Below are 24,434 nucleotides of genomic sequence, written 5' to 3'. Positions count from 1 at the left end.
TGTCATCACACCACTGCACTCCATCCTAGGCGACAGAGCGAGACCCTGTCTCAAAAGAAAAAAAAAAATTCCAATTTCTCTTGCAGCTAGATGCAGCCATATGACTAAGTTCTAGCCAGTGGGATGAGAGGAAGTGAAGGTTGTAATTCAGAGTTGTCTCTTTAAAAGGGATACTTCTTCCACTTCCCTTCCCAACTTGCAGGAAGGGACATGGGGTGGTAATCCAAGTAGGACTGATTAGAAGGAACCAGGTGTGTGTAGACCACCTTAAAGATCAGAGCCTTGGCTGGGCGCGGTGGCTCACGCCTGTAATCCCAGCACTTTGGGAAGCCAAGGCGGGCGGATCACGAGGTCAGGAGATCGAGACCATCCTGGCTAACACAGTGAAATCCCGTCTCTACTAAAAATACAAAAAATTAGCCGGGCGAGGTGGCGGGCGCCTGTAGTCCCAGCTACTCGGGAGGCTGAGGCAGGAGAATGGCGTGAATCCCCAGGGGGCGGAGCCTTCAGTGAGCCGAGATCGCGCCACTGCACTCCAGCCTGGGCGACAGCGAGACTCTGTCTAAAAAAAAAAAAAAAAAAAAAAGATCAGAGCCTTACCACTATCACCACCCCTACTGAGCAGCTAGGGCTTTTTCTTTTTTGAAGACAGGTCTCACTCTTGTCACCCAGGCTGAAGTGCAGAGGCGGGATCACAGCTCACTGCTCCAACCTCCGGGGCTCAAGCAATCCTCCTACCTCAGCCTCCTGAGTAGCTAGGACTACAGGAATGTGCCACCACACCCGACTAATTTTTAATGTTTGGCAGAGATGAGGTCTCACTCTGTTCCCCAGGCTGGTCTCAAACTCCTGGGCTCAAGCAATCCTCTTGCCTTGGCCTCCCAAAGTGCTGGGATTATAGGCATGAGCCACTGCACCCAATCACACTTGAACTTTCAAATGAAAGAGAAGTACATTTCTATCTTGTCTCCATTAAAGCAACCAAATCAATATCCTGACAAATCAAAGCTACTTACAAGACCTCCTGCTTCATTTGAGGCCATCCCAGGGACCCAGGCTTACTGTCTACCTAGCTTTTCTGATTTTTGGAGGAATTACAACTTCCCACACTCCCCCGTTCACTGAATCCCCAAGAGTTTCTCCAGAACAGGATGGATATGTTTTTATTTAAGAGACGTCTCACTCTGTCACCCAGGCTGAAGTACAGTAGCATGATCATGGTTCACTGCAGCCTTGGGCTCCTGGGCACAATCCTCCTGCCTATGCCTTCCCAATAGCTAGGACTAGAGGTGCACAGCACCAGAGCTAATTTTTTTTTCTTTTTTTTGTAAAGACAGCGTCTTGCTATGTTGCCCACCCCGGACTTGAACTTCTGGCCTCTAGCGATTCTCCCCCTCAGCCTCCTGAATAGCTGGGATTAAAGGCATGAGCCATCGCACCCAGCCTAATTTTTTTTTTTTTTTTTTTTTTTTTTTTTTTTTTAGTGAGACAGCGTCTTGCTATGTTACCCAGGCTGGTCTCCCACCTCAGCCTCCCAAGTAGCTGGTATCACAAGCACAAGCCAGCATACCCAGCCCTCATGTTTTCTTTCATTTCTGCACCTAGTCCAGTCTTGGCCACGTAGCACATGCTCCATAGACGCCTGTTGAGCAGCTCAGTGCCAAGAGTGGAAGGGATGCAGGGGTTAAGAAGGGCAGGCAAAGAATGCCTGTGTTTATGTGAGATCTCAATATAAATCATTTTTATAGTATTTACACTCTCTATTAGGTCAGGTTATTCAGTGTACATGAAAAGAAGAAAAAAAAAAGCAATACAACAATACGAAGTAATGAACTCAATGAATCCTATGGTGGGAGGAAGCATTTTAATCAGATGGTAGGGGATGGTAACACTGTACAGGGAGCACTCACAGCTCCAAGAGCTTCCCTCCAAATTATGACGAAGTTTCTGTAAATAACTAGATTTCCTACAGCCTGGTCCTCTGCCCATGGGAAGGAGGGGAAATGGATGTGAAAAGCACTGTGGTCTGCCCTCCTGTCATTCATAGATCCAGTTCTGAGCACAGCTCATGTAATCTACCAGTTCCTCAGGGTGAAACCACAGGCTGATCTCCTTCTCTGCACTCTCCACGGAATCACTGCCATGTATAATGTTCCTGGGTGGAGAAAGAGACAGTCACATGACCAAGACCAGAAGGATTAAAATGCGCCCATTGCCAGAACTCTACAGCCATGGCAGCAAAAAGCTGAAGCTCCATGGACATTAGACCATGTTAAAGGAAGAAGCCTACGATGGCCATTCATGTAAGGGTGAAAAATGCCCTCCCCACACCCAGCCCTCCCGGCCACACTGCTGCAAACAGTGAGAGCCTTCAGGCAAGACTGTGGCCAGCGAAGTGTGTCGTAGCAGGTTCTACACTTTGTGTAACAGAGGTACAGGTACAGTGATGTTAACACCCAAAGCCAAACGCCAACTTAAGAGGGAGGAAAACAATAAACTCCGATAAAATCAACCTGCATATGGTATCGTGTCTACTTCCAGCCTCAGAAACCCAAATCCTTGTGGCAACTAAATCAGATTTTGGAAAAGGGGGAAAAATACCAAAATCTCACCTGCCAACTTGTATGCAGAAGTCTCCACGGATGGTCCCAGGCTTGGAGTCTGCAGGGTTGGTCTCCCCGAGCATGACTCGGCCTGTCTTCACCACATTCAGCCCCTCCCAGACCTCCAAGGACAGAAGAAGATATGGTCAAAGAAGAAAACCAATCGCAGCAGAAAATCTGGCAACTATTAATTCAAAAAAGGAAAAATAAAAAGGCCCCTTAAGATGACATTCATTCATGAACAAATGTTTATAGGTATCCACTTATTCCAGCACTGAGGATCCTGGTCTCCCTGCCCTCATGCTTGCCTTCCTACAATGTATTCTCCATACAGCAACCAGAGCAGCCTCCTTAAAATGCCAAGTGTGGGCCGGGCGCGGTGGCTCACGCCTGTAATCCCAGCACTTTGGGAGGCCGAGGTGGGAGGATCATGAGGTCAGGAGATCGAGACCATCCTGGCTAACACGGTGAAGCCCTGTCTCTACTAAAAATACAAAAAGATTAGCTGGGCATGGTGGCGGGCGCCTGTAGTCCCAGCTACTCAGGAGGCTGAGGGAGAAGAATGGCGTGAAGCCAGGAGGTGGAGCTTGCGGTGAGACAAGATGGTGCCACTGCACTCCAGCCTGGGCGACAGAGCAAGACTGCGTCTCAAAAAAAAAAAAAAAAATGCCAAGTGTGAAGTGTCCCATAGCTTCCCAGCACTCAGGAAGTACATGGTCAACACACCCCTAAGAGAGGAGGCCCCTGCCCATGCCTCTGAACTCTTCACATCCCAACTTCCCTCCCACCCATCAGGCTTCAGGCATTTCAACTCTCCTCCCGTACTTCAAAAAGCCAAGCTCATTCCCACCCTGGGAACTTAGGCACATGCTGTTTGCTTGGCTGGAAATGTTTTTCACTGTGATTCTGTACATGGCTGGCTGCTTCTTGTCATTCAGATTGCAGCTTAAAAATTGCATTTTTGATCATCCAATCTAAAGTGATCACTTGCTATTCCTATTCATTTCTGGGCATATCACTAACCTATTTCATTTCTGAAGCCTATCACTAACCATTAGCTGATATATGAAAACAGATATCTATTTGGTCTCATTCATGACTGTATCCCCAGTGTCTAGAAGAGAGCCTAGCGCAGACAACAAGCAACGCATACTTGGAGTATCCCACACAGGCACACTCACCATGGCAACTACCGGCCCTGAGTGCATGTATTTCACCAGGCCGGCAAAGAATGGACGATCCTTCAGGTCAACGTAGTGTTCCTTGAGAAGATCTTCAGAAGCCTATTCAACAGGACGGAGAATGAGAATAGCCCCCAAACCATCTAAGAACATATAATCCATTTAATTCCCCCTCACCCACCCTGCTATGTAAAACATGAGCGGTTGGGCTCACTGATTCTGTTATAACCCAATTCATTCTCCACACGGGAAGGCAGCAGTGACAGGACTAAATGTACTTCTCCCATTTTATATCAGTTGTCTCCCTATTGGCATTGACTGATAATAAAACCACAGAACATTAAAATTAAATCCAGCTAGGCCGGGCGCGGTGGCTCACGCTTGTAATCCCAGCACTTTGGGAGGCCGAGGCGGGCGGATCACGAGGTCAGGAGATCGAGACCACGGTGAAACCCCGTCTCTACCAAAAATACAAAAAATTAGCCGGGCGTGGTGGCGGGCGCCTGTAGTCCCAGCTACTCGGAGAGGCTGAGGCAGGAGAATGGCGTGAACCCGGGAGGCGGAGCTTGCAGTGAGCCGAGATCGCGCCACTGCACTCCAGCCTGGGTGACAGAGCAAGACTCCGTCTCAAAAAAAATAAAAAAAAAAAAAATAAATAAATAAATAAAAAAAATAAAAAATAAAAAATAAAATTAAATCCAGCTATCTCATTTAAAAAAAAATCAAACTCCGAGGCTCAAGTGATCCTCCTGCCTCAGACTCCTGAGTAGATAGGACTGTAGACACACACTACCAGACTTAGCTAATTTTATTTATTTATTTATTTCGAGACAGAGTCTCCCTCGTCACCCAGGCTGGAGTGCAGTGGCGCGATCCTGGTGATCCTGACTTACTGCAACCTCCACCTCCTGGGTTCAAGTGATTCTCCTGCCTCAGCCTCCCAAGTAGCTGGGATTACAGGTGGCCGCCATCATGCCCAGCCAATTTTTGTATTTTTAGTAGAAACAGGGTTTCACCATGTTGGCCAGGCTGGTCTCAAACTCCTGACCGCAGGTGATCTGCCTGCCTTGGCCTCCCAAAGTGCTGAGACTACAGGCGTGAGCCACCGTGCCCAGCCATACCTGGCTAATTTTTAAAAATTATTTGTAGAGATAGGGTCTCACTATGTTGCCCAGGCTGGTCTCAAACTCCTGGACTCAAGCGATCCTCCAGCCTCCGCCTCCCAAAGTGCTTGGCTTACAGGCATGACCCACAATGCCCGGCCCTCAACCATCTCATTTTAGACAGGAAAATCAACAATACAATAAATTTCCATTCCCAGAGCAAACCCCAAATAAAATGTTAGAAGGACACCAGGAAGCAAGTCTTGGCATTTGATGAGCAGCAAACTAAACCAGGCCATTACCCAGGGATGCTTCACGTTTATTCAGAGGATAAAAGCCCAGTGTGATGACCATGTGATTACCAAAGGTATCTGCAAATCACCCAAAAGTGCATGACATCCAGCAATAAATAATTTTGCTGAAAAATGAATTAGAACTTCTCATACTGCAAGGCTAATATGTGGGAACAAATCAAGTTAGCTAGAGAACAAACCATCTGCTTAGCAGTTTCAACTCAGTTTGGCTGTGTTCTCTTTTGTACTGCACATATGCTTGTTAAAATCTAACAGGGTTCCATGGTTTTTCCAGCTCTGTGGTGCTGCATTGGATGACACATATCACACACATTAGAGACACACACAAATGTAGAGACTGGCTGCCCAAAAGCCCTATCATTCAGCCACCAGTTATCATCACTTGCCAAAGTAAAATTATATAGCCATATAATCATTCCATGGTAGGGATCCAACCCTCGCCCTATCCTTTCCTATCCAAATGGAAGACTTTTGTTGTGGAAGTCTCCTAACAGACGCTGAGGTGACCTTCCCTTATCAGAATACTCTTTTAATTCTATTAATTGGTTCTAATTGTATTTTTGTTGGTTTTGTTGTTTGTTTGTTTTGAGACAAGGTTTTTCTGTCACCCAGGCTGGAGTGCAATGGCATGATCATAGCTCACTACGGCCTCAAACTCAAGCAATCCTCTTGCCTCAGATTCTCAGTAGCTAGGATTACAGGTGTGCACCACTACACCCGGCTAACTGATTTATCTTTTTTTGAGACAGGGTCTTGCTCTGTTACCCAGGCTAGAGTGCAGTGGCTCGATCTCCGCTCACTGCAACCTCACCTCCCGAGTTCAAGCCATCCTCCCGCCTCAGCCTCCCTGGTAACTGGGACTACAGGCATGTGCCATCACACCCAGCTAAATTTTGTATTTTTAGTAGAGATGGGGTTTCACCATGTTGGCCATGCTGGTCTTGAACTCCTGACCTCAGATGATCCGCCCACCTTGACCTCCCAAAATGCTGGGATTACAGGTGTGAGCCACCACACCAGGCCCTAACTGATTATCTTTAGTCCGCAAAACAGATCACAGGCTTTTTTAAGGGCTTGGGGTTTGGGAACCTCAAGTTCTCTCTTGCTTCCTACCTCCACACCAGATTTAAATGCCCCTTTAGAGTCATGGCAGCTATCCTTCCATCCATTCTTCACCAAACCCATATATCCTTAATAGGAAATTCAATGTAAAGGAGAAAATGTCTGCACTCAGGGGTCAGAGAGACTCAAGTTAAAATCCCAGCGGCATCACTGTATGCTATCAGGCGCATCACTGAAGCTCTCCAAGCCTTAGGTTGCTCATCACTAACAACCACGGGAACAGCAGTAAGTACTTCTCAAGGCTGGCATAAAGACTAAATCAGAAAACATATGTGCCCAGCATATGGCAAATGCCTGATCAACAACACATTCATTTCATGTTACCTTCTGCTGTGATCTGAATATGTCCCCCAAAGTTCACATGTTGGAAATTTAATCCTTGATGCAACCATCATGGGAGGTGGGGCCTAATGGGAGGTGTTCAGGTCATGAGGGCTTCACCCTGATGAATAGATTAATGTCTTATCTCAGGAGTGGGTTTGTTATAAAATCAAGATCAGCCCCCTCTTGCTTTCTCTCTAGCTCTCTCTCACTCTTACTCTCTCTTGCCCTTCCATTCTGCCATTGGGATGATGCAGCAAGAAAACCTTCATTAGATGCCAGCTCCTTGACCTTGGACACCATATTCTCCTCTCAGCATGAACATCAGTCTATCCTCTTTTACATTAAAGCAGTTTTTCTTTTCTTGTTTTTCTTTTATTTTGGAGATAGAGCCTCCCAAAGTGCTGGGATGACAGGCGAGTCACCATGCTGGCCCTAAAGCAGTTTTTCTAAAATATCACGTAGGAAGTAAATTGCAAGTCAAACTAAATTTTAAAATGCACTAGAAGGGTCCAAAATTGATTCCCTTTTAGGAAAACATACTATCCCCTACTTGACTTGAGAATTGGAATTCTTTTTTTTTTTTTTTTTTTTTTGAGACAGAGTCTCCCTCTGTTGCCCAGGCTGCGGTGTGGTGCAATCTCGGCTCACTGAAACCTCCGCCTCCTGGGTTCAAAAGCAATTCTTTTTTTTTTTTTTTTGGAGATGGAGTTTCACTCTTGTTGCACGGGCTGGAGTGCAATGATGCGATCTCGGTCACTGCAACCTCCACCTCCCCAGTTCAAGCGATTCTCCTGTCTCAGCCTCCCGAGTAGGTGGGATTACAGGCGCATGCCACCACGCCTTGCTAATTTTTGTATTTTTAGTAGAGATGGGGTTTCATCGCATTGGTCAGGCAGTCTCGAACTCCTGACCTCAGGTGATCAGCCCACCTCGGCCTCCCAAAATGCTAGGATTACAGGCATGAGCCACCACGCCTGGCCAGTTCAAGCAATTCTTATGTCTCAGCCTGCTGAGTAGCTGGGATTACAGGCGCCCGCCCTGATGCCCAGCTAATTTTTGTATTTTTAGTAGAGACGGGGTTTCGCCATGTTGGCCAGGCTGGTCTTGAACTCCTGACCTCAAGTAACCTGCCCACCTTGGCTTCCCAAAGTGCTGGGATTACAGGCGTGAGCCACTACGTCTCGCCCAGCCAAGAATTTGGATTCTTATCTCTAGAATTTGTTTGAAGGAGGGTTATTGGTCAATCAATCCTTTGCATTTATCAAAAGATTGCGTTGTAAGTAGCTTGCAGGTACATCTGCTCTCTGCTATTTCAGAAGAACCTCCCCAAAACCAAAACCATAGTTTTCCTCCACAAGCTCCTATGATACCTAATGTATGCTAAACAATAAGCATTTATTAGTGTCTAGTAATTGATGATGGAAAGATTTTCTTGCTAAAAAAACGTGTCTCAAAGGGGGAAAAAATCTCTCTAAAATTATCTGCTCCAGAAGCTCAAGACCAAGAACTGAAACACGCTCAGCTCTGAGTCAGAAATTACAGAGGTGCAGTCATATGTGGAACTCCGCACTGCTTTTCCCATAGCAATGCACCTCATATCACAGAGCCTATTTTGGAAAATCCTAAATAACTTGGTTTATTACAAGATGTTGCCAAACGCTAGAGCACTGAGGAGTTTCCAGGTCTCAAGACACTTGTGTTCACTCTACCATGGAGAAGTTTAAATAAGAAAGATGGGAAGAAACAGGTTAATCACAGTGATCTCCTATACTATGAAGGAATCAAAATGGGAACAATGAAGTCCACTTACTTGCATGAATTTCAGACCAACAAGGCGGAATCCTTTCTGCTCAAAACGCTTGATAATCTCTCCCACAAGACCCCGCTGGACCCCATCTGGTTTGATTGCAATGAAGGTACGCTCACAGTTGGCCATGGTCCTGGGGGTAGGCAGGTAGAGGAATGAAACAGCACTGAATCACTTGCCTACGTCGTCATCCTTCTCAAGCAGATTATCCCATAAAGCTGGTTTAAATCTGTCGGGTCAGCTCCAGGTCTCCCTCTGGTAAAAACCCAATTCCTCCCCAGGCCCCTGATCTATGAACTAATATGTCAACGTGGGAAAGGATCCAAAAGCAAGGACTATAATTTCTATCCCATTTGATTTACTTTATTTTCATTTGTTTTGGTTTTTGTGGGGTTTTTTTAGAGACGGGGTTTCACTATATTGCCCAGGCTGGTCTCGAACTCCTGTCCTCAAGTGATCCGCCCACCTCGGCCTACCAAAGTGCTGGGATTATGGCCATGAGCCACCGCGCCCAGCCCCATTTGATTTTTTTTTTTTTTTTTTTTTTCTTTGGTATGGAGTCTTGCTCTTTTGCCCAGGATGGAGTGCAGTGGTGGACCTTGGCTCACTGCAACCTCCACTTCCCAGGCAAGCAATTCTCCTGCCTCAACTTCCCAAATAGCTGGGACTACAGGCGCGTGCCACCACACCCAGCTAATTTTTTTTTTTTTTTTTTAGTAGAGATGGGGTTTCACCATGTTGGCCAAGCTGGTTTCCAACTCCTGACCTCAAGTAATCTGCCCACCTCAGCCTCCCAAAGTGCTGGGATTACAGGCGTGAGCCCCGTGAGCCTGACCGCCATTTGATTTAATAAGCTTCTTTTAAACATCTACTGTGTACCAAACACTGTAGTGGAACTAGGATACAGGATGTTAAAAAGAAGGCACTATCTTTCTCAATAATCAAGCTTGGGGCCGGGCGCGGTGGCTCACGCTTGTAATCCCAGCACTTTGGGAGGCCGAGGCGGGCGGATCACGAGGTCAGGAGATCGAGACCACGGTGAAACCCTGTCTCTACTAAAAATACAAAAATTTAGCCGGGCGTGGTGGCGGGCGCCTGTAGTCCCAGCTACTCAGAGAGGCTGAGGCAGGAGAATGGCGTGAACCCGGGAGGCGGAGCTTGCAGTGAGCCGAGATCGCGCCACTGCACTCCAGCCTGGGCGACAGAGCGAGACTCAGTCTCAAAAAAAAAAAAAAAAAAAAAAATAATCAAGCTTGGGAGAAACTACACTGATGAAAACTTTTACTAATGTGAAAGTGATGTCTGCTACAAAGCAGTAAGAAATAATAGTTTGACTTAATGCCCACATCAGGGGTTTTAGAGAATATATCTTTACAACCCCCTTCATTTTGCAAATGAGGAAACAGGACCAGAGCACCAGAATGAAGGCCAAAACCCAGAATTCCCAACTCATTAATCCATTCTTGTAATGTCATACTACACTTTACAACGTAAAGAATATTTTGACTAGCCAATAAACGGTGGGGTGTGGGAGAACTACAGACATTAGGAATATCTGAAACGGGACATCATACTGAAAGGAAGCCTCGAGAGTACCTATTCCGTCCAGATCCCTCATTTTACAGAAAACTGGGCCCATGACCTACCCGGTATCACAGCTTGAGATAGGAGGCCCCTCGCCTTGAAAGACAATCCCTAATGTAGACAGTAGCACCACCTCTTGGCCCCATCTTCCTGTCCTTTAGTTAACCTCTTCTAACAGCATCTTAACACTGTAGTCCAATTTCTTTTTGTGTGTCTGCCTCCCCACCGGTCTCCGGCCTGCATACCAGGCTGATTTACTCCTGTGTAGGGCTATGGTACCTAGCCACAGGGCCTAGCAGTCAATAAGAGCAAAGAAAACCATTTATCATCATTCTGCAACTTCCAAAAAAAAAAAAAAAGAGAGAGACAAGGCCCAAAGACGGCGGAGAATCGCCCGATGGGGTGCGGGGCAAGCACAGATTGTCCAGGAGAAAACAGGACTAAAGCGCCAGAAATAGACCCTAAAAATGTCCCTCCACATCGATCCCGGTGACAACAGTAAGCACTCAGTGCTTGCTGAATGAATGACACACACACCCTTCATTTATTCAGCAAGCACTTACAGAGCGCCAACTCCGTGCCCGGCACTGCTCTCGACAGAGACAAATAAGGCACAGCCCTGTCGTCGCGGCCTGACAAGAAAGGCGGCCACGACCAAGGCGAGTCCACGTGGCGTGGGACGTGCGCCGACCGGTCTGCACTTGTCCACTGGCGCTCCCTGCCCCTCCTCCCATCCGATCCTCCTCGCCGCCTGTTAGAGCTGAACCCAACTCTTCACTAACCCCTCACCTAACCCTCTCCCGCGACTACACTCCCTTCCTTTTCCTCTCAGGGTCCCGAACACCTCTTACCCTTCCAGCTGCTTAGGCTTGAACTCCGGCTGCAGCCGCCAGCACCCGAAACGCGCCCGGGACCCACGTGGTTCGCAGCACTTGCACGCACGGAACGCTTCTGCGCAGATCCGCTGCCGGAGAGCCCATTTTGCAGAACACCGCTCGCCCACGCCTACTTCCTCTTGGGAGTAGGCAGTCATTCTAGGGAACAACTTCCTGCTGTTTAACTTCCGGCGCTAGCTTTTTCAGACCTTTCCGGTTAGCTACTTGCGTTCTTCCCTCCACCCCGGGTTCTCTGACTCACTTCCTTCGTTCGCGAGCAAATGGGCTTCCCGAGAGGTGGCGCTCACACGTTGCATGGAGTCCAAAAAGCGCCTGACCTAGAAGTAGACTTTTCGCTCCCGCTTTGTGTTTATTCACCTTTTCTAGCCTGTCAAGCAAAAAATTTTATTGAGTACCTACAATGTGGACGCATTATTCTAGGCCCTAGGGATACAACAGTATGCTCTCTTGGAGCTTCTGGGAGGGATGGGAGTATAGGAAAACAAGAGACAAATAAGCAAATTAATATGTAATAGATCTCATTATGTAAGTGCTGTGAAGGAAAGGCCAGAGAAATCTCTGAGGAAGTGATAACAGAATAGACCTGCGTGAAGTGAGGGAGCCAGCCCAGTGATTCTCCGACAGCCACGTATTACGGTGGACATCGAGTGGTAGAAAATGCCGTTAGAATAGAGCCAAATCTTACGTTGTGAGATGCCAATACAGATTTTGCACAAGGTATGACATCATCACTAACATACGTTTTCAAAAAAACATTCCCACTGCCCTAAGGGGAAATGAACGGGGGAAAGGTACAAAAATGGAATCAGGGGGCCGGGCGCGGTGGCTCACGCTTGTAATCCCAGCACTTTGGGAGGCCGAGGCGGGCGGATCACGAGGTCAGGAGATCGAGACCACGGTGAATCAGGAGCCTTTTCAACAAATGATGCTGGAGCAATTGGACGAATATAGACCCAAAGAACCTCAACCTAAACCTCACACCTTATACAAAATTCACTCAAAATGAATCATAGATTTAAATGTAAAACAATAAATTACTTATGAGGAAAAAAGAGTTAAAAAAATCCTCAGGACCTAGGGCCAGGCAAATAGTTATTAGACGACACCAAAAGACCAATCTATACAAGGAAAATGTTGATAAATTGGAACTTACTGAAATTTAAAACTTTTGGCCGAGCGCGGTAGCTCACGCCCCTAATCCCAGCACGTTGGGAAGTGGCGGCGGGAGGATCACTTGAGCTCAGCAATTCGAGACCAGCATGAGCAACATGGTGAAACCCCGTCGCTACCAAAAATACAAAAATTAGCCGGGCGTGGTGGCGGGTGCCTGTAGTCCCAGCTACTTGGGAGGCTGAGGCAGGAGAATCGCTTGAACCCGGGAGGCAGAGGTTGCAGTGAGCCGAGATTGCACCAAGGCACTCCAGCCTGGGTAACAGAGCGAGACTCGGTCTCAAAAAAAAAAAAAAATTAAATAAATAAGTAAAATTTCATTATTCTCTTGTTTTCTTTTTTTTCTTTTTGAGACCGAGTCTCGCTTTGTCGCCCAGGCTGGAGCGCAGTGGCACGGTGTTGGTTCACTGCAAACTCCGCCATCCGAGTTCAAGCGATTCTCTTGACTCAGCTTGCCGCGTAGCTGGGACTACAGGCACCTGCCACCACGCCCTGCATTTTTTTTTTTGAGACGGAGCCTCGCCGGGTCGCCCAGGCTGGAGTGCAGTGGTGCGATCTCGGCTCACTGCAACCTCTGCCTCCCGGGTTCAAGCGAATCTCCTGCCCCAGCCTCCCGAGCAGCTGGGATTACAGGTGCCCGCCACCACACCCGGCTACTTTTTGTATTTTTAGTAGAGACGGGGTTTCACCATGTTGACCAGGTTGGTCTCAAACTCTTGACCTCGTGATCCGCCCGCCTCGGCCTCCCAAAGTGCTGAGATTACAGGCATGAGCCACCGCGCCCGGCCCTAATTTTTGTATTTTTAGTAGAGACGGGGTTTCACTATGCTGGCCAGGCTGGTATCGAACTCCTGACCTCAAGTGTTCCATCTGCCTCGGCCTACCAAAGTGCAGGGATTACAGGCATAAGCCACGTGCTTGGCCTTTTATTTATTTGTTTGTTTGATTGAGACTTAGTCTTGCTCTGTCGCCCAGGCTGGAGTGCCTTGGCAGATCTCAGCTCACTGCAACCTCTGCCTCCCACGTTCATGTGATTCTCCTGCCTCAGCCTCCCGAGTAGCTGGGACTACAGGCATGCACCACCACGCCCGGCTAATTTTTGTATTTTTAGTAGAGACGGGGTTTCACCATGTTGGCCAGGCTGGTCTCAAACTCCTGACCTCAGGTGATCCGCCCACCTTGACCTCGCAGAGTGCTGGGATTACAGGCGTGAGCCACTGTGCCCTGCAGAAAAGAAATGTAAAACCTTTGTCCTGTGAAAGACCTTTTGAAGAGGATGAAAAAACAAGCTAGAGTGGAAGAAAATATTTCCAAACCACATATCGGATAAAGGCCTTCTCTTCATTTGAAGATTTGAAGATTTGAAGAACTCTGAACACTCAACAGGTTAAAAAAAATCCAATTAGAAAATGGGCAAAAGACATGAATAGACATTTCATTGAACAGGATATACAGAAGCAAGAAAGCACATGAAAAGATGTTCAACATTATTAGCCACTAGGGAAATTCAAATTAAAACCAAAATCAGATATTACTAAATGCCTATCAGAATGCTAAAATGAAAAGTAGTGATACACCAAACGCTATTAAGGAGATATAGAAACTGGATCTACATTACTGGTAGGAATGTAAAATTGTACAGCCACTCTGAAAAAGTTTGATAGTTTCTTATAAAACTAACCATGTGCTTACCATATGACCCAGCCATTGCACTCTTGGGCATTTATCCAACAGGAATGAAAACTTATGCTCTGTTCACACAAAAACCTGTGCACAAATGTTCATTGCAGCTTTATTTGTAATAACCAAAAACTGGAAACAACCCAAATGTCTTTCATCATGTGAATGGTTAAACAGACTATGCTACATCTATGCTTGGAATGCTACTCAACAGTAGAAAAAAATAACAAACTATTAATACATGCAATATACATAATTCCCTTGGATAGATTTCAAGGGAATTACGCTGACTGAAGAAAAGCCAATCATAAAAAGTTACATATTTATTATTGCATTTATTTAACATTTGTGAAATATTAATAACAAAAGTATAGACATAGAGAATAGACTAGTTTAGTGGTTGCCAGGAATTAGAGATGAGGGAAAGGGCCAGGTATGGTGGCTCTCACCTGTAATCCCACCACTTTGGGAGGCTGAAGCCAGGAACTCAAGACCAGCCTACACAGTATAATAAGATACTGTCAGAGGCTTTCAAACCAGAGCAAATTCCTCTTAAATAGGGGCTGGGTAAAAAGAGGCGTAGACCTACTGGGCTGCATTCCCAGGAGGCTAGGCATTCTTAGTCACAGGATGAGATAGAAGATTGACACAAGGGCTGGGCACGGTGGCTCATACCTGTAATCCCAGCACTTTGGGAGGCCGAGGTGGGTGGATTACCTGAGATCAGGAGTTCGAGACCAGCCTGGCCAACATGGCAAAACTCTGTCTCTACTAAAAATACAAAAATGAGACCGGAGTGGTGGCACGCGCCTGTAGTCCCAGGTACTCGGGAGGCTGAGCCAGAAGAATTGCTTGAACCCAGGAGGTGGAGGTTGCAGCGAGCTGAGATCGCACCACTGCACTCCAGCCTGAGCAACAGAACAAACCTCCGCCTCAAAAAAAAAAAAGATCAACATGAGACACAGATTACAAAGACCTTGGTGATCAAACAGTGATAAAGAAGCCGGTCAAATCCCACCAACACCAAGATGGCAACAAAAGTGACCTCTAGTCGCCCTCACTGCTCATTATATGCTAACTATAATGGATTCACATGCTAAAAGACACTCCCATCAGCACCATGACAGTTTACAGATGCCATGGAAACAACCAGAAGTTCCCCTACATGGTCTAAAAAGGGGAGGAGCATTCAACTGGGGGAGAGGGGAAATTGCCCATCCCTTTCCCAGAAAACTCACAAACAATCCACCCTTGTTTAGCATATAATCAAGAAATAACCCCTCTGCCTGTAGAGTAGCCATTCTTTTATTCCTTTATTTTCTTTTTTTTTTTTCAGACGGAGTCTCCCTTCGTTGCCAGGCTGGAGTGCAGTGGTGGGATCTCGGCTCACTGCAACCTCCGCCTTCCAAGTTCAAGCAATTCTCTGCCTCAGCCTCCTGAGTAGCTGGGATTACAGGCACCCGCCACCACCCCCAGCTAATTTTTGTATTTTTAGTAGAGACGGGGTTTCACCATGTTGGCCAGGATGGTCTCGATGTCCTGACCTCGTGATCTGCCCACCTCAACCTCCCAAAGTGCTGGGATTACAGGCATGAGGCACAGCACCCAGCCTAGTCCTTTACTTTCTTAATAAACTTGCTTCCACTTTATGGATTTGCCTTGAATTTTTTTTTTCCTGCCTCAAATTCTTTCTTGCACAAGACCCAAGAACCATCTCTTGGGATCTGGATCAGGACCCCTTTCTGGTAACAATACTGTCGCTCTGAAAAAATAAAGAAAATGTTTCTCATTAGCTGGGCATGGTGGCACATGCCAGTAGGCCAAGCTACTCAGAGGAGGCCGAAGCGTGAGGATCAATTGAGAGGATTTCGAGGCTGCAGTGAGCCATGATCACGCCATCGCACTCCAGCGTGGGTGACAGAACAAGACCTGTCCCCAAAAAATATTAAAATGGGGCCGGGCCAGGTAGCTCACCCCTGTAATACCAGCACTTTGAGAGGCCAAGGTGGGTGGATCCCAAGGTCAGGAGATCGAGACCACCACCCTAGCTAACATGGTGAAACCCCGTCTCTACTAAAAAAAAAACACAAAAAAATAGCCAGGCGTGGTGGCGGGCGCCTGTAGTCCCAGCTACTCAGGAGGCTGAGGCAGGAGAATGGCATGAACCCGGGAGACGGAGCTCGCAGTGAGCCAAGATCGCGCCACTGCACTCCAGCCTGGGTGACAGAACAAGACTCCATGTCAAAAAAAAAAATTAAAATTAAAGAGACGGGGAAAAGGCATGGCTGTATTCATAAGGATATCAGAATCCTATGGTTCGGAAGGGGTAAAACCACCAGAGCGACAATCTTTGAATGCTAAGAAGTATAGACCTTGAACTGTGGTTAATGGGAAGCCATTAAAGTCTGGAACTAGGACAGTGACATGAGAAACATCTTAACATTCTAGGACTTAATAAAACTATTGAAGGCCGGGCGCAGTGGCTCACACCTGTAATCCCAGTACTTTGGGAGGCCAAGGCGGGCAGAGCCCAAGGTCAGGAGCTCGAGACCAGTCTGACCAACATGGGGAAACCTCATCTCTACTAAAAATACAAAAATTAGCTCACTTTACAGAGAAACAGACTAAAAGAAATGACCCATTTATTTAAGATTATACTGGGGCAGTGACTCATACCTGTAATCCCCAGCACTTTGGGAGGCCAAGGAGGGCAGGTTGCCTGAGCTCCGCAGTTCCAGACCAGCCTGGGCAACATGGTTAAATCCCATGTCTACAAAAAATACAAAAAAAAAAAAAATTAATGGAAAAAAGAAAGAAAAAAGATTACAGTGGTATATGGGGAGGCTATATTTTAGACCATAGAGAATCTAGCTACAGTCTGGAGGATAAATTGGACAGGGAGAGGCTGGAAGCAAAGAAATCCAATAGGAAGTTGTTGACATAATCAATAATTAGGGTAGCTCATGTTGGCTCACACCTGTAATCCCAGCGCTTAGGAGGCCAAGGCAGGAAGATCACTTGAGGTCAGGAGTTCGAGATCAGCCTGGCCAACATGGTGAAACCCCGTCTCTACTAAAAATACAAAAATTAGCTAGGCATGGTGGTGGGCACCTGTAATCCCAGCTACTCGTGAGGCTGAGGCCGAGAATCGCTTGAACCTGGGAGACAAGGTTTGCAGTGAGCCAAGATCGTACCACTGCACCCCAGCCTGGGCAACAGAGCAAGACTCTGACTCAAAAAAAGCAAAACAAACAAACAAAAAAAACAAGAAATAGAGAGAAACTACAGCATAACCATGATAGTGCTTAAGATCATGGGTCTGTTTTCAAAACGTGTGGGTGTAACTCTTGGCTGAGTCACTTATGAATAGTTACATGACTTTCAGCAAGTCATTTAACCATCTCTAAGCATCAGTTTCTAGAGTTGCTAGAGTTGCTAAATGGAGGTAATAATAGCCCCTACATCAAAAAATTGTTGTGAGAATTATATATAAGTAATCCAATAAAGATTTACCATAGTGTCTGGCACACAGTAAATAATAAATGTCAGCTGTTTGTTCGGGGTGTTTTTTTAATAGTTTTGGGTGACAAAATTACCTCTAAAAAGCCATAAACAATAATAGTATTAACAGAAATAGGGAAGACCAAAGGAGCCAGCCAGAAGACTGATTTTGATGTAATGTGAATGATGGAGGATGATACAGAGAGGAAGTGTGCAGTAATCAATGGAAGACATTTATCTGGGGTTCAGAAGAGATGTTATCCCTGAGGAGAGAAGTGGGAATTTTCTGCATTAAGGTGATCTATAGGTCTAAAAAGTATTTAGAAGGGGTGATCATTACCATTCATTTGTTACACAAAAATTGATAATAGCCAACAGTGATTGAAAGGTTGCTCTGTGCCGGGCACAAAGTACCTTTGCCTGAATTAATTTGTTTAAGCGGAACAACTACTCGTGAGTAAACACAACCGTTATCCTCATTTTTTTTATGTGAGGAAGCAGACTCATGGAGACAGAGTAACTTGCCCAAGTGCAGACAGCTCGAAGAGGTGGGACCAGGGTATTGTGGGGGTTTTGTGTGTGTGTGTGTGTGTTTTGCAAGTGTCTCTCCCTCTGTTGCTGACGTTGGAGTGCAGTGGCGCAGTCTCGGCTCACTACAGCCTTGACCTCTCAGACTCAAACGATCCTCCCACCTCAGTCTCTCTAGTAGCTGGGACTACAGGTACACACTACCAAGCCAGGTCGAATTTTTTTTCTTTCTTATTTTTTTTTTTTTTTTGTGAGACAGTCTCACTGTGTCACCCAGGCTAGAGTCTAGTGGCATGATTTCGGCTCACTGCAATCTCTGCCTCCCAGGTTCAAGCAATTCTCCTGCCTCAGCCTCCCGAGTAGCAGGGATTATAGGCCCACGCCACCAAGCCTGGCTAATTTTTGTATTTTTAGTAGAGACAAGGTTTCACCATGTTGGCCAGGCTGGTATAGAACTCCTGACCTCAAGTGATCCGTCCGCCTCGGCCTCCCAAAGTGCTGGGATTACAGGCATGAGCCACTGTGCCCAGCCGATTTTTTTGTTTTGTTTTGTTTTGTTTTGTTTTGAGAGGGAGTCTCACTCTGTCACTCAGGCTGGAGTGCAGTAGTGCAACCTCGGCTCCCTGCAATGTCCGCCTCCTGAGTTCAAGAGATTCTCCTGCCTCAGCCTCCCGAGTAGCTGGGAGCACAGGCACCCACCACTATGCCCAGCTAATTTTTTGTATTTTTTTTTGAGACAGAGTCTCGCTCTGTCGTCCAGGCTGGAGTGCAGTGGTGTGATCTTGGCTCACTGCAAGCTCCGCTTCCCGGGTTGATGCCATTCTCCTGCCTCAGCCTCCCAAGTAGCTGGGACTACAGGCGCCCGCCACCACACCCAGCTAATTTTTTATATTTTTAGTAGAGACAGGGTTTCACCATGTTAACCAGATGGTCTCGATCTCCTGACCTTGTGATCCGCCCGCCTCGGCCTCCCAAAGTGCTGGGATTACAGGCGTGAGCCACCGTGCCTGGCCATTTTTTGTATTTTTAATAGAGACAGGGTTTCACCATGTTGGCAAGGCTGATCTCAAACTTCTGACCTCATGATTCGCCTGCCTCAGCCTCCTAAAGTGCTGGGATGACAGGCGTGAGTCACCATGCCCAGCCCAGTCTGCACAGTGCCAGAACCCAGGCCCTAAACCATGTGTGTGCTGCATCACGACGCACAAGGCTTTATTCTTCTGTCTCACTGCCATTCAGTGAGATGGGGTGCAAATAAATCATAACGAGAGACAAGGAAATGACATAATTGGTTATTATTATTATTATTATTATTATATAGAGACAGGGTCTCCCTGTTGCCCAGGCTGGTCTCTAACTCCTGGACTCAAGGGATCTTCCTGCCTCAGCCTGCCAAAGTGCTAGGATTACAAGTGTGAGCTCAAGTGTGAGCTACCATGCCCGGCCAACATAATTGTTTTTAAATGCAACTTGAGACCAACAAGATGGCTAGCTCTAATACTGTACAAAGAATGGAATTGATTCAGGACGTGACTCCCTGTTATTAAAGATTTAAGGAATCAGGACAACTAATGCATTATGCCTGTGTGTGAGAAGAGAAAAACATCTTGGGATGCAGGGCAAAGAGAGAACATTCGTAACACCAATTGAGAATGAGCCCCCAGGGAATCTTCACTGCCCATAATCAAGAATGAAGTATGAGCCCTCCCACCTTTGACTCCGGAGTCAACCAACAAATCAAACAGCAGGATCACTGGGTGAGGGTAATGGCCTGTGCTTTACAAAACCCACACACAGGTCATCTGTCCGCCTCTTGCTCTGGAATATGCACAGGTAAATACCTCCTCAATGCTTCTGAGACCCTGATTCCTGAGGGAGGGAGGAGGAGTGTTTTTCGGGAAATGTGCATTATTTGCTGATTGGGGAAGGTAGTCACGAGGGACTACTCACATAGTCTGGTGCTACAACCATATGAGGCAGGAAGTATTCTTATTTCTGTTTTACAGATGGAAAAACTGAGCACAGGAAGGTTAAATAACCTGCCCAAGGCCACAAAACTAATAAGTGGCAGAGCCTGGTTATGAACCCATCTTACTCTTGCTCCAGAGGTCACATTCTTTTTTTTATTTTTTAGATAAGATCTTGATCTGTCACCCAGGCCGGAGTGCAATGGTGCAATTTTGGCTCACTGCAGCCTTGAGCTCCTGGGATCAAAGGATCCTCCCACCTCAGCCACTCAAGCACCTGGGACCACAGGTGTGTGCCACCATACCCAGCTAATGGTTTGGTTTTGTTTTTTGTAGAGATGGGGTCTCACTATGTTGCCTAGGCTGGTCTCAAACTCCTGAGCTAAAGCAATCCTCCTGCTTCAGCCTCCCAACATGTTGGGAATATAGGCATAAGCCACCAGGCCCAGCACAGAGTTAACATTCTTTTTTTTTTTTTTTTTTTTTGGCTGAGTTTCACTCCTGTTGCTCAGGCTGGAGTGCAATGGCGCGATCTCGGCTCTCCGCAACTTCCGCCTCCCGGGTTCAAGTGATCTCCTGCCTCAGCCTCCCGAGTAGCTGGGATTACAGGCACCCGCCACCACGCTCGGCAAATTTTGTATTCTTAGTAGAGATGGGGTTTCTCTATGTTGGTCAGGCTGGTCTCGAACTCCCGACCTCAGGTGATCTGCCTGCCTTGGCCTCCCAAAGTGCTGGGATGACAGGCATGAGCCACCACACCCGGCTCAGAGCTCACATTCTTAACCACCATACTGTGTACCATAAACTGTGGTGTCCTCAGAAATCATAGACTTTCCTGGCATAATGAAACCTTAATGGTCACAATCCAAACCAAATTACATCAGTCATGTTTTTCCGTCTATTGAACTATACTACCTTGCTTTGAAAGCCTTTCATTTTCTGCTTTTATCAACAATGATTCTAATACCATCGATCTTTTCTCCTTAAGTTCCTTGACCATCTCTCCACTTATTTTTATATTCTCCTATAACCTTCTTGTTTCCAGTTTACATGTTCTGAGATTAGGTACAATAAAACCTTTAGCAAAACCACAGGCTCTTTGCCTGTAACAGTCTCTCCACTTACTTTGACCCTGGTACAGTCTTTTAGGCTAGACCTCTCTGGGGGAAAGGATTATGTAGATGAAGAGGCTCAACGTTCAGGGGAGTGATTTAGCATTAATCTTCTTGCTTTGATGTGGTTTGACCCTAGACCCTATTGGGAGTCTTTGACAGAGGCCTGATATATTTTGTCTTTACCAATGGTGATTCTTGATTGGCTCCAGCTCTTCTTCGTCCCTTCAGCCTCTCTAATTTGGAGCTGAATATCATGTAATCTATAATTTCTAGAATACTATTTTTGTTTTTTTTTTCAGATGAAGTCTCGCCCTGTTGCCCAGGTTGAAGTGTGGTGCCACAATCTCAGCTCACTGCATTCTACGCCTCCCAGGTTCAAGCGTTTCTCATGCATCAGCCTCCTGAGTAGCTGGGATTACAGGCATGTGCCACCATGCCTGGCTAATTTTTTGTATTTTTAGTAGAGACAGGGTTACACTATGTTGCCCAGGCTGGTCGTGAACTCCTGGCCTCAAGCAATCCGCCCACCTAAGCCTCCCAAAATGTTGGGATTACAAGTGTAAACCACTGCAAGCCCGGCTACAATGCTATTGTTGAAGCACCTTTTTGTATTTATCAGGATACGCTAGGTTATGCTGCAGCGAGACATCCCACGTCTCAGTGGTTTAACAGAACCAAACTTTCTCATTCACCTAAAATCAAGGGCCAGCATCTCTTCAGTTAGCTGACCCCTGCAGCAACTCTAAGAACCTTTCCAACATGTAGCTCTGCCATCTCAGTACAAGGCCTAAGTGTACCACCGCAGAGGAAAGAAAGCCTGAGGATCACACAATACCCATTAAATGGTTGGTTTGGTCTAGAGGTGACACCTATCACTTCCAGCCCATTGACCAAACTAGTCAAATGGCTCTGCCTAAAGATAAAGGTTTTAGGAAATATGCGGGAACACTTGGCATTCTGTGAGCCAGAGATGTCTTTGCCTTTTTCTCACTAATATATCACACACTGGCCAGGCACAGTGGCTAGCGCCTGTAATCCCAGCTCTTTGGGAGGCCAAGGCAGGTGGATCACCTGAGGTCCAGAGTTTGAGACCAGCCTGACCTACATGGTGAAACCCTTTCTCTACTAAAAATACAAAAATTGGTTGGGCATGGTGGCTCACACCTGTAATCCCAGCACTTTGGGAGGCCAAGGCGGGTGGATGATGAAGTCAAGAGTTCGAGACCAGCCTGGCCAACACAGTGAAACCCCATTTCTACTAAAAATACAAAATTTAGCCGGGCATGGTGGCATGCGCCTGTAGTCCCAGCTACTCGGGAGGCTGAAGCAAGAGAATCGCTTGAGCCCGGGAGGTGGAAGTTGCGGTGAGCCAAGATGGAGCCATTGCACTCCAGCCTGGGCAACAGAGCAAAACTCCGTCTCAAAAATAATAATAATAATAAAATAGGCCGGGTGCGCTGGCTCACGCCTGTAATCCCAACACTTTGGGAGGTTGAGGCGGCGGTTCACGAGGTCAGGAGATCTAGACCATCTTGGCCAACATGGTGAAACCCCGTCTCTACTAAAGTACAAAAAATTAGCCGGGCGTGGTGGCACATGCCTGTAATCCCAGCTACTTGGGAGGCTGAGGAAGGGCAATCACTTGAACCTGGGAGGCGGAGGTTGCAGTGAGCTGAGATGGCACCACTGCACTCCAGCCTTGTGATAGAGCAAGACTCCATCTCAAAAATAAATAAATAAATAATAACTAAATAAATAAAATAAAAATAAAAATACAAAAATTGCTGGGCATGGTGGTGCACACCTGTAATCCCAGCTACTCAGGAGACTGAGGCAGGAGGATCGCTTGAACCTGGGAAGTGGAGGTTGCAGTGAGCTGAGATCACGCCACTGCACTCCAGCCTGGGTGACAGAGCAAGACTCTGTCTCAAAAACGTAACAAACAAAACAAAACAAAAAAACCACCAACAAAACAAATATATCAGACATTGCAATCTTTATTATTATTATTTATTTATTGTTGGTGTTTTTTGAGATGGAGTCTCGCTCTGTCACCTAGGCTGGAGTGCAGTGGCACGATCTCGGCTCACTGAAACCTCCGCCTCCCAGGTTCAAGCGATCCTCCCTCTGCCTCCCAGGTTTAATGGATTCTCCTGCCTCAGCACCCCCAGTAGCTGGGATTACAGGCAAGTGCCACCATGCTCGGGAGGATTTTTTTATTTTTGTATTTGTAGTAGAGACGGGGTTTCGCCATGTTGGCCAGGCTGGTCTTGAACTCCTGACCTCAGGTGATTCACCCGCCTTGGCCTCCCAAAGTGCTGGGATTACAGGTGTGAGCCACCGTGCCGGGACTATTTTTTTTTTTTTTTTTTTAAAGACAGAGTCTCACTCTGTCACCCAGGCTGGAGTGCAGTGGCATGATCTCGGCTCCCTACAACCTCTGCCTCCCAGGTTCAAGCGATTCTCCTGCCTCAGCCTCCCTAGTGTTTGGGATTACAGGTGTGCACCACCATGCCCAGCAAGTTTTGTATTTTTAGTAGAGATGGGGTTTTGCCATGTTGGCCACTGGTCTTAAACTCCTGGCCTCAAGTGATCCACCCTCCTTGGCCTCCCAAAGTGCTGGGATTACACCAGGGGAGCCATTGTGCCCCACCAAACACACTGCAATCTTTTTTTTTCTAACTTTTTTTCCCTTTTCTCAGCTTTCTGATCTATTTCTGAAACACTATGATCTTATCTCTTCCTTTCCCAGTCTAGTCCCGGCCCATACACTTGTACTTTGGGCTTTAACCTTCTACCTCTCAATCCACTAATTATAGCTTAATCCAATTCTTGCTCTTTGGAGTGTTTTAACCTGCCAGATGACTGTCGCAGCTCTTTAACTTACATGCCTTACAGTTGAAATATTTTCTCCCTCTTCTCCATGCCTAGCTTTGAAACTTGTCATTTATCAGGAGTTACCTAGCTGACAGTGGTCTGAAAAGACTCCTGAATTTTCTATAGTTGGAGCTTTTGAAAAAAAATTTTTTTTTTGAGATGGAGTTTCACTGTTATTGCCCAGGCTGGAGTGCAATGGTGCGATCTCCGCTCACTGCAAACTCCGGCTCCCAGGTTCAAGCGATTCATCTGCCTCAGCCTTCCAAGTAGCTGGGATTACAGGCACCCACCACCACGCCTGCCTAACTTTTGTATTTTTAGTAGAGACGGGGTTTCCCCACATTGGCTAGGCTGGTCTTGAACTCCTAACTTCAAGTGATCTGCCCACCTCAGCCTCCCAAAGTGCTGGGATTACAGGCGTGAGCCACCTGGTCCAGCCAAAAAAAAAAAATGGTTTTATATAGAGATGGGATCTCACTATGTTGCCCAGGCTGGTGTTGAACTCCTGGCCTGAAATGATCCTCCCACCTTGGCCTCCCAAAGTCCCAGGATTACAGGCACGAGCGATTGCTCCCAGCCAATTGGTTACTAAGAGCAAGAAACACTCTTTCTCTAAAGTAGGGTGAAGAAAGAGAGATGGAAGAAACACTGAAGGGATAAAA

At 46.7% G+C, this 24,434-nt stretch overlaps 1 protein-coding gene across 3 annotated transcripts; it reads right to left on the bottom strand.

Moving 5' to 3' along the window:
• Positions 1 to 1,847: 1,847 nt before the first annotated feature.
• Positions 1,848 to 11,056, bottom strand: NME1 (NME/NM23 nucleoside diphosphate kinase 1). 3 transcript variants are annotated; one of them, XM_063629908.1, is made up of 6 exons: positions 10,890 to 10,963; positions 10,101 to 10,330; positions 8,458 to 8,587; positions 3,785 to 3,886; positions 2,613 to 2,725; positions 1,848 to 2,155 (listed from the first exon to the last, which is right to left on the bottom strand). In XM_063629908.1, the coding sequence occupies exons 3-6, from the start codon at positions 8,581 to 8,583 to the stop codon at positions 2,038 to 2,040; spliced, it is 459 nt and encodes a 152-aa protein (XP_063485978.1). In that variant the 5' UTR covers positions 8,584 to 8,587; positions 10,101 to 10,330; positions 10,890 to 10,963; the 3' UTR covers positions 1,848 to 2,037. The 3 variants fall into 3 exon arrangements, with proteins under 3 accessions (XP_063485978.1, XP_055113389.1, XP_063485977.1); XM_055257414.2 differs by lacking the exon at positions 10,101 to 10,330 and having other exon boundaries at positions 10,890 to 11,056; XM_063629907.1 differs by lacking the exons at positions 2,613 to 2,725; positions 10,101 to 10,330 and having other exon boundaries at positions 10,890 to 11,056.
• Positions 11,057 to 24,434: the final 13,378 nt, after the last annotated feature.

This window comes from Symphalangus syndactylus, chromosome 20, assembly GCF_028878055.3.
Source record: "Symphalangus syndactylus isolate Jambi chromosome 20, NHGRI_mSymSyn1-v2.1_pri, whole genome shotgun sequence".
NCBI classification, from domain to species: Eukaryota; Metazoa; Chordata; class Mammalia; order Primates; family Hylobatidae; genus Symphalangus; species Symphalangus syndactylus.
Note: the sequence above shows the minus strand (reverse complement) of the source record. Positions and strands in the feature narration are given on the sequence as shown.